The sequence below is a fragment of the Vigna unguiculata genome, chromosome 9, assembly GCF_037176805.1.
Source record: "Vigna unguiculata cultivar grain cowpea cultivar isolate G323 ecotype 2 chromosome 9, ASM3717680v1, whole genome shotgun sequence".
Classification (NCBI taxonomy): Eukaryota; Viridiplantae; Streptophyta; class Magnoliopsida; order Fabales; family Fabaceae; genus Vigna; species Vigna unguiculata.
The window spans coordinates 7,634,828-7,646,039 of NC_140800.1; the positions used below are offsets into that span (position 1 = coordinate 7,634,828).

General features: G+C 30.8%; 1 protein-coding gene across 1 annotated transcript; it reads right to left on the minus strand.

Annotated features, from left to right (window-relative positions):
* Positions 1 to 438: 438 nt before the first annotated feature.
* LOC114162285 (Mitochondrial substrate carrier family protein) lies at positions 439 to 8,371 on the minus strand. The gene is made up of 9 exons (XM_028046113.2): positions 8,149 to 8,371; positions 7,481 to 7,596; positions 7,289 to 7,346; positions 6,741 to 6,890; positions 5,228 to 5,438; positions 4,993 to 5,038; positions 1,168 to 1,288; positions 1,008 to 1,080; positions 439 to 839 (listed from the first exon to the last, which is right to left on the minus strand). Exons 1-9 carry the CDS (start codon positions 8,216 to 8,218, stop codon positions 611 to 613), a joined length of 1,074 nt encoding a protein of 357 aa, XP_027901914.1. The 5' UTR covers positions 8,219 to 8,371; the 3' UTR covers positions 439 to 610.
* Between the last annotated feature and the right edge of the window lie 2,841 nt (positions 8,372 to 11,212).

Below are 11,212 nucleotides of genomic sequence, written 5' to 3' on the forward strand. Positions count from 1 at the left end.
AATAACCTGGAAACAAATTTCCTCTTACCATTGCAATTCCTGATCATATTTTGCGGAAACTTATTCCGGATTCCAATTTCCGGTTGCACATAGGATAGAACTTCAAATAAAACAAACAAGGATAAAAATAGATTTAAAGAAAGTGATGGGGGAGGATGAAATTGCCTACATGTTTAGTAGCTACCCACTAAAACATACCAAGTAAAAATACGACATGACTTTAAGATTACCCATGTTTTAAAGATATTTACTATGTAAAAAAGATTTGAACAAAATTAAAACTTTTTATTTTCAAATTACATAACTAAAATCATTTATAGTTAAAAAAACAAACTTACTCCAAATTCAAAAGACAACGTATTCAACTTTCTACTTGTTATCAGCCCCTTCTCACTGGTCGAATGGATGAACTGGCACAAATTGACCACGACAAATTAATTTGAACAAGTTTACGATTTTATTTTGAATGTGATTTCTATGCAATTGCGTATGTTCACAGTAACGGGGATCTAATTATCACTTGTTTGAGCATGTAAAAAAATTTGATATACAACCTCCCCTCTTGGTAAAAATCTGGATGGGAAGTAAAGCGTGATTCGATGAGAATATTCTAAGCAACCTCCTGAAGTGATTTCTTGTCTACTGATAATCTGGGAACATCTCGCAACTTATCATTGGGCACTCTTTCATTGAAATGATCTCTGAGAAATTCCACAGCCATGAATGTAAGTGCTGAAGCCGGAATGTACCATGCAATCCTGGGGATGCTACCCCTAAAAATTCCCTTCGTGCCTTCTGCGGCCCATATGCTGCACATTGCATCCAACCAACCAGTATACCTAAGACAATGTTAGAAAGCAAAATTATCATAAAGTTAGCTTATAAATAATCAAAAATATTACCACTCAGCTCACTCAACTGAAGAAGAAATATGCAAAGTATTCTGGTGGCAGGCACACAATGTGCATAACATAACCTGTCTAAATATTTACTAAAGGAAATGATACCTCAAAGTTGAACCCTGCACTTGCAGTCTTGTTTTCACAACATCCAAAGGAGTAGTAAGATATGCGCTGAGACCTGTTGAATTATACTGAACATACTGAGTTTTATGGAAGACAAAGAACAGTGGAGCACTTAACATTTAAAGCAGAGCACTGCACATACCACCCGCTAATCCTCCTAAAACCAGTCCCTCTAATGAATGGTTAACACGCCAATTTGGGCTGGATATCCCTCTTTGCTCTACATATTCTTTAACGTCTTTCAAACCTTCATAGAACATGACCTATACAATGATAACAGCAATTTCATATAAACAGAAAAGGTATGATGGTTGTGAGTAGTGACTCTATTTACTGAAATCAGGACCGAGTTGATCACCAACACAGCCATTAATATCTAAGTGTGATTCCAATTGTCAGTGAAAATGCAAACAATCTCTTTCAACCATTGACGAGGATACATTGTTTCAAGAGTTTGCGCAATATTATAAAGCTGGGACTTTATACACTGTGAAGTGTTAGGAATTTAACAATATTAATTTGAAATAAATGGTTCACAAACACTATCACGAGCAGAAGGCTTTAAAAATAATGAATTATATCATTCCCAACAAATTTTGAACAAGAAATTCTGCTGTAAATAGCAGCTTATCAGGATAAAAAAAATATTTGCAATATCTCCATGGTATTTAAAATAGCTTCAAAATCCTTCTATCTATTTCAACATATTTTTATTTTCTTTTCAAACGTTTTGGTTATCACAAATAGAGATGATGAGAATGTAATTTATGTGATTGATATCAATAAAATAATTATTTAGTTTTCGACTTGCATATTCTCTCTTATGTTTGGAACCATTTTTAGAATTTATTCTTGAAGAAAAATGGTTTGTTAGTTTTATTGATGATTGTACTTGTGTCACCTAGACATTATAAAAAGTAAATTTGAGGTCTTCCAAATTTTTGTTAAATTTTTCCATCCAGTCCAAAATCAAGTTGGATGACGTATCAACAGAATTAGATATGATAATAGTAGTAAATATGTGAATCAAGAATTCTCCAATTTTTTGTCTCATGGCAGTATCGTTAATGAACTAACGTGTTAACACTCCACATCAAAAATATTGTAAAAAGGAAAATGATCATCTTCTAAAGATAGCTAGGCCTTCCTTTTCCATATGAACCTATTGGGGAGAACTTGTGTTAAAGGCAACATACCTAATCAACATGTTACCCAATTGTATCTTAAATAACGTTAGTCCTATTTAATCTTTTTTGTCTTATGTTCCCTCTACTTCTTTAGTGTCAAGTCTACCTTGTCGAGTATTTGGATGTTCTGCTTTTCTTCACTCTCATAATCCTAATCCCACTAAATTAAATCCTAGAGTTCTTTAATGCACATTTATTGGTTATCCTTATAATAAAAAAGGGTACAGATGCTATCATCCTAAAAGTCATTGTATATATCACCATGGATGTCACCTTTAACAAAACAGAATCCTAGCTTGTCAACCCTACGCTTTAGGGGCAGAAAACACTTGAAGGGGAGGAGGTCTCGTTTCTATCGTTACAATATTTATCTTTCCAAGATACTCAAGATCCAACTGATGAAGTCAGCCTAAATGGGATTGAACCAACTCATATTGAGAAAAAAGACAAATTCTTTGACAAAAACTATCAAAGAAAACAACCCACTTTTACTTCAAAGCAAGAAGAGTCGTCTAATTTGGAAGTGAGGATATTTGAAGGCAACAGTGAGGGTAAGTATTATTGAGGGTTTACCCATTGCGTTGAGAGAGGAAAAAAGATTGTGTTAAATATTCTATTTCCCAATATGTTTGCCCTTACAATCTTACTAATAGATATTGATGTATCATTGTTGTGATTGATGCCACAAACATTCATACCTCAGTCCAAGAAGCCATGAGAAGTGAACATTGGACTCAACATGGGAGATTGTTGACAAACCAAACGACAAAAAGATACTAGGATGCAAATAGGCAAGTATAAAGCTAGATTGGTCTCAAAGGGGTATACTTAAACTTATATTGATTATGAGACTTTTTCTACTATAACAAAGATGAATATAGTTCAAGTTGTTCTTGCTCTAGCAACTCATTTTGGATGTAAATTACATAGTTGGATGTGAAGAATGTCTTTCTCCATGAAGATTTAGAAGAAGTATACACGGACATTCCTTCTGGATTTGAACCTCACGGTGGAAGGGCTAAGGTATGCCTCCTAAAGAAGGCCTTATATGGTCTTAAACAATCCCCAAGAGCATGGTTTGGGAGATTTACTAACAATGGTTTCCTTAGGATATAAGCAAAGCCAAGGAGATCATACTTTATTCATAAAAGACTTTGTTTCAAGCAAACTTACACTTTTGTTGGTCTATGTGGATGACATGATTATTGAAGATGATGAAAAAGAGAAAGTGACTTTAAAGGAAAAATTGGCAAACCAATTCGAAATGAAAGACATGAGAGAAATTAAGTACTTCCTTCAAATAGAGGTTTCTTATTCAAAAAAGAAGATTTTCATCTCCCGAAGAAAATATGTACTTGATCTCCTTGAAGAAATAGGTAAGTTGGGATGCATAACCTCAGGAGTCATAGAATTGGAAGCGAAGAGAATTCTCCTATAGAAAAAACCCAATATCCTATATTCATAGGAAAACTTATTTATTTATCACACACAAGACTGGACAATCGCTTATGCAATTAGTGTGGTAATGGTAAGTCAGTTTATGCATGATGTAAAAGAAAGACACATGCAAGCAATTGAAAAAATTCTTCTGTACTTTATGTCAAGCCCAGGAAAGGGGTTATTTTTTAGGAAAGGAGACACTTAGACCTTGAAGATATATATTGGTGCACTATGCAGGTTCTGTTATTGATAGAAAATTTACATCTGGGTACTGTATTGGAGAAACTAGTGACTTGGAAATGCATAAAACATGATACAGTATTTCATTCTAATGCAGAAGCTGAATTTCAAGTCCTTGCTTAAGGTGCCTGAAGGAGTCTAAATGAAGATCATACTTCATGACCTTAAAATTTAAGTTGACATTCCTATGCAATTGTACTTGATAACAAGTTAGTCATGAGCATTGCCCATAATCCAGCCCAATATGATAGGACCAAACATACTAAAATTGACAAACACTTGATCAAAGACATTTCACTAAAGGGCTTCCTCAGAACAGATCCCAGAATCTTGTAGGCAAGTTAGGAATAATTGATATTCATTTAACAACTTAAGGGAAAGTGTTGTAAATAGCAGATTGTTAGGATAAATAATATTCTCAATCTCTCTCCATTGGAATTAGGAAAAAATATCTCCAAAATCTTCCCATTTATTTCAGCATATTTTTATTTCATTTTTTAGACATTTTGGTAATTACAAATAGAGAATGATGAGAATGTAATTTGTGTGATTGATATCAAGAAAATAATTTTTTGGTTTTCAATTCGTTTCTTTATTATAGATTCCAAGTAATCAGGAAGAAAAATGTGTATTTAGAAATTGCTGCAAAAGATCTCCCTGGTTTTTCAAGTACAATGTCTTAGAGATTTACATAACATAATTGTTAATTTATAACTAAATACCAGGTGTGGCAGAAGAGCTAATAAATCAGACCCAGGAAAGGAAAGTGTATCAACATAAAAGGTTTTTATGGATAAGACCACCTTCCCGGTTCAGCTCTATGAATACCATACTTGATGTGATGTTAGAATATATAACACGTGTCCAATATGTCAACTATTTATGTTCAATAATACAAGTGTCCTTCCTTAAAGTTATGATTTTATAGCCCATTCGATGTGTAGCCAGTAGTACACAAAAAGAAGATGCCTTGATCAAGTAAGAAAGGACTTTTAATTAAAATTAATAGAGACCAAACAAAATATTTTCATATACTCAAAAAATATAGCAGATTATAGAAAGAGCATAAGCAGTGAAATTGTGTGGGTTACATATGATACCATTAGTCCAGCAAACGGAACATCCCTTGCCAGAGTAGAAAAGTATCTGCAGAAGAAAGAAATATAAGGAATTAAAATCATGAATGAAATTATGGGACCTAAACAAAAAATGTGTTTAGAATTAATTTAAAAATTGACTCAGTATAAGATTCATTCACCGCTTGCTTTTTAAAAAATGTAACATTTATAATAATATCAGTGTCAAAAGAAAACTAGTATTTTTTTTAGTGTGTACCCTGCATATAAACCCTTTAATCCCTGTGTTTTCCATATTGAGAAGCCTGCGTGGATCATCCCTGTATAATAACCATATATTTGTGGGCCAGGCTTAATTGCATTGCCATTTTTCACAGCAACCGAACTCCAAGACGTAAGTGTGCCTTGAACCTGCATGCGTTGCTTTATCACTTCACATGGAACATACACAAAAGAACCTAGAGTGTCTCCTGAAAATAGAGAGAAAAACAAGGTAAATTTGAGCCCACTGAAATGGTTACATGTCTCATGCTCACAAAACCTTCAAATTTGGCACAAGAACAAAATTATAACACCAGGATGATAATAATGGTAGTGCATCTAAAAGTCAGTTTTTTAGAAAAGCAAAACTCAAAAATAAGCTTCCTTAGAAGTTAACTGAGGGAGGATCCACTTTTACAAAGAAGAAAAACTAAATAATGCTAAGTCAAATGCTACCTATGAAAATATATAGGATGTGCTATGACAATCAATAGGGATGGCAATGCAGGTCGGCTCGTCCCACATTTGGCCTGCAGCAAAAGAGTGGATCAGGCCAGACCAACCCGCATAAGAAATGTGGGTTAAATTCTCTGGCCCACCTCACATTAGGATTGGCGGCAGGCCAACTCGCATAAGGAAATTACTTTAAAAGCAATTGTATCTACAATTATTTTGATATTTCAGATCTTTATTGCTCCCTATGAACTTATCTTTGATAATAAAATTTAAATAAGCTAAATAAACATAAAATTAACGTCTACATCAAGTAAATATGCCAAAGTTAAATATTTCATAAACAAAGGAATATAAAAATAAAGTATTGTTCAAACTACTAAAAAAGTATAGAAATCAATTGTCATCTTGTGTTGACTTCAAAGACATCATTCTTGTTCTTCCATTTCAATAACATTGGATGCACACTTGGAAGAACTTTCATGTCGCACATTTTTATAATTATAATATTCTCCATCATCTGCATATATTTGAACAATCACTGAATAAAATAAAAATATACAACAAAAATGGGATCAAAGAAAAAGTTAATTCCCTCAAAAAATCCATTCTTAAAACTAGAAGTGCAGATAATTGCTTCCACATTTTCGGGCAAAAGACAAATCCTATACTTAAAGACTTAATGAATATGTATGTCAGTTATTCACAAGACTAGAAAAATCTAATGATGATGTCTCATACTCCAACTTTTCTCTTATGAAATGGAAATCTATCTCAATATGTTTGGCGTTGTCATGACAAACATGATCAGAGACTATGTGCAATGTTACCTAATTGTCACATATAAGGTGCATTTGGGAACTTTCTTCAAATTTAAGCTCTTAAAGGAGTTATTGTAGCCATATAAGCTCATAAGACACCAATGTCATTATCTTGTATGTTGCTTCTACGCACTACATCTTACCACAAATAGCAATGTGTATAACTTCTCAAAATCAAATTACTAAAAGATACAAAAGTAGTACTAATTTACTATGACATGGTTCAAATCTGCTTACCAATAGCTCCAGCAATGAAATTCGCCCAGTGGCCCCTAAGACTAGGATGTGAATCCTCAATCCACTTTTTCGTGGACTCTATGACACCAAAATATGTTGCACCAGTCGCAAGAGATCCAGTAATGCCAGGTATTGCACCCCTGTAAAAGCCTACAGAATTTAATTAATCACAAGGGACAAACTTCTAAGTTCATAGTCCAAGGTATATGTTACTAGATTCAAGAATAAGTTTACAACAACAACAACAAAGTGTTATACCACTAGGTGAGGAAGACTACTTAGATCACAAGTAAACTTAAATAGAGAAAAATTAAGACTTGAAGTCATTGCTCATCTATCAAAATGCCTGCTTGATTTTCATCATTTTCCAGCCAAATAGGCTTTCAAGTCAATGGCACTCTCTTAAAAGTTTTCATTAAGTTCTGAAAGCAAAAAATTTAACTCAAACACGCATGAAATGCCATTTAACATAAGGAAATTACATTACTAAAAAGCATCAAAAATATCCATAGCAGGAATAAAAATATTAAACGATCAAAATAGCATACCTTTTAGTCCATCAACCTGCCAGACATATCGCACCATCTGCAATATGTTTTTCTGGTTCTAACGGATGAATGATGTTCCAAATAACGAGAAAAACGTTAGATGATGGAGCTATATACGAACAGCAGCTCATTCATAAACTTTTTGAACATGTCGACAATACTGTCTAATTTATCTATAGGCTGCCATTATACCTGAAGTCCATTTAAAATAGCTTGACTTTGTAGTCGGGTTTTAATGGTATCCACCGGATGCATCATTCCTTCTCCAAAAGCACCAGCAACAGCTCCCCACACAAACTCTCTCCATACTTCAGTAATATCATAAGGTAAGAAAAGTAGCTCTAAAATATTTAAAAAAGAATAAACGATTCCACACACAGATTATTCTCCAGCCACAGTAAAACTCTGTTGGGAGAGATGAATGAGAAAACGTTCAATCATTCCATTAACTATTTAAAAGCAAGATTATGTATCATAATATTGGAACTCACTCAAAGAACTTTCAATTCAATAACTTATTCCCAAATCCGCATCAAGTGAACCAAAAACTTTATGTTATAACCAAGAAACCACAACTCCAGACTCAAACAAACATATTCAACAAATTTAAATTGCATGTGTGAGATTGGGAAAAAAATCAAACATATTCATGAACTTTTTGTTCATTTCCTAACATTACATCCCTTTGATTAAATTGCAAAGAACATCTCTTCAGCATCAAAGAAGTAGAATTTATATTAATCCTAACGGAAACATGTATCCTCCGTTTTTGAAACAACTCGTTGATTCCTTTCATTTATTAAAATTAAACCATCGTGCATGAATGCGGTTATCGGTTATCGATAGAATCAACTGCTTACAAAAGAAATGGTCATGCGAAACCCTCTTCGAAACTTGTGCCTCCTTGGATGTGATACTCTGAACCGCCATAGACAAGTAATGGAACTTCTTCTCTAGGGTTTTACAAGGGTTTTACAGAAGAGAACAGGTTCAGAAAGTAAGAAACACAAAGTGAAAAAGGTAAAAGAATAAATCAGTTAATAAATGTAAGAGAAGTTTCAGAAATATACAGTCAGAAATTAAGTAATAGCCTCTAATATTCAAATAAGGAATTATGTTTTATATGTATTTAAAAAAAAAAAAACTGTACTATAATTTATTTATTATCCTAAACAAAACAGACCGCATAATTAGAATTTTCTAATTTTCAAAAAATTTAAGTTAAAATTAATAATAAATATATAATTAATTTTTAAAATAGTTGTTAAATATAAAATTAAAAAAAATTAAGATATGTAAAAAAAAATTAAATAATAATTTAAGACAAAAAAAATATTTCTAAAATAATAATTAAAAATAAATTATTTATAAAATAAATAATTTTTGAAAAAATAAAATTGATATTATAAATTATAAAAAAAGAAAAAGAATTATCTTTATATATTATTATACATATATATTTATTTAGATGAATATATAGTCATGTGTTATGTATGTGTATTTTAAGATAATTGTAATTTATTATATATTAACTCTAACTATAAGTGGATATAAATTAATAAATTCTTATATAAATTAGGGAATTATTTTCTGAAAAACTTTGGAATTTCTGTGTTTAAAATAAGAAATTTGCACAATCCTTATTAATATTTTAATTATTAAAAATATATTATATCTGAAGATTTGTTATATTTACATTAGGGTTAGTGAACAAAAAAAATCTTTTAAAAATGTCTTGATATTTTGAATGCAAGCAGCAAATAAGAAGCAGCTGTCAGAACGAATGTGAAGAATATTTTGATATTTCATACATTGATGGTTGCTGTCCAAATTTTAATTGGTGCATTTTTATTGCCACAGATCCCATATATTTTATTTTTTTTATAGTTTTAATATTTTCAGGGCATGTAACATACTTAATTTATTATTATTCAAAAAATAATAACAATTAAATAATTCATAAATATTTTTAATTGAGGTAAAAGAAATGTTTCATGGTCTTATTTTTAAAGATAGTTATAAAATAAACATATATTGTAGTTTAAAATATCACGAACAAATCAGAAAATTGTTCTGAAATTTTAATAAATTAAAAAATCATGTATATTTATATGACATATTTAACTGTAAAATTAAATTATATATATATATATATATATATAAGATAAAATGATAAAAAAAAATATGTTTTTAACAATTTATTTTTGTTTGTATGTTGTGTTATAGATGGCTTTAAGGAAGAAAATGTTTTAAATTTTACAGTCTCTAATATAAAAACTTAGAATAACTTTTAAATTGCAGAGTCCAAAACTAAAATAAAAATCATCTTTTAATTATATTTATTAAGTACATATAAAAGTAAAAAAAGAAAACTTCCATGACTAGAAGATAGATAAATTAACATATCTTTCAATCTTGGTCTAATTTTGGCGGTTAATATTTGGGGCATTAATTCATATATGTATGCAAGAGATAGAAAGAGTATGAAAAATATATACTGGAAATTTTTAATGTGATTAGATATAATGATACATTTCATACTAGGTAAAAAAATATGATTTTTACTTCTTATATTTGAAATAATTTTACTTTTGTCTTCCGAATATGAAATTGATGTTTTAGGTCTTTTAATTTAAAAATGTTTCTTTTAGTCTCTTCATCTTAAATATTATTAAAATTTCAGTTATTTGACGAAATTATAAATAATTTATATGACAACTTATTATAATTTTGTAGTTACCACTAAATATTTGACCACATATTTATTTTTCTTTCAAACTATTTATTTTAACCACATTTATTCATAAGACATTTGGACCACAGAAAAAAAAAAACAAGTCTTTTTTTTTTAAATTACAAGACTAAATTTGGACTAACTATTTTGTTATATATATATATATATATATATATATATATATATATATATATAAATAAATGTTTTAGTATTTTGAATATCACATGTGTCAATTTTATAAGTATTTTACCCTCTTTTCTTTTCATTTTTACAAGTGTGACTTTCCATAAAAACACTACTCTGGTCATTCCATTACCTACCCAAAATTGTGTCTAGTAATTATAATCCTCTACTACAGTTACTACACTGTGTTCTCAGAATCCAAAATTTGAGACATTCATTATATTTTCTATGGCTTTAAATTAATCATGCACTAACCCATCAAGGGTTTGGATTTGACCGCACATTAGTTGTACACATAAGTTGCTGCATAGGATCTGATTTGTCTTTTTTTCTTACATTTATTGTGATAAAGGAAGTTGATTTATATAAGACAAATATAACTAAAGGACAAAAAACAAATAAAATACTGCAAAACCATTTTAATTTTAAATATAAAATCAAATAATTGATTTTTTAATTTTTAAATTAATTTTATAACAAAAATATATTTTAAACATGAAAGGAATAATACATTTTTTTCCAGTTATTTATATTTAAAGATGTTTAATTTTTATTTTGATTTTTGGACTTAACACACCTACTCTACAACATTAATATTTGCTTTTTTCCAAAAAGGTTTTTTAATATATTTTCTTTTAAATGTTGTAAGGTCCCATTTTTATATTCTGCCCTAAAGTTGATGGGCTGCCTTTGTGAGTCGGCCTAAGGCCGGCCCAATGTATAAAATTCTTAGGTTTGCCCTAAACCTAGAGTTCCTTGCCATTTTCAGAACAAGCTTTGTCCTTGCCTCGAGCCACAACCGCCTTTACCTCTGCTAGGGTTTGGAGAAGTCGCAGTCTAGCAAGTTCAGCCGCATTTGTTCCGTTCCGCGTAAGTCTCCCCAACTCAAGCTCTATGTTCGTTCCGTCTCTTCTTTACGTTTTCAGTTTGAGCCTTCTAGTGAACTCGTTTTAAACCTTGTCCTGTTGGTTTCAGTTCGCTAAGTCGTTCCTTGGGCTACTGTCCTT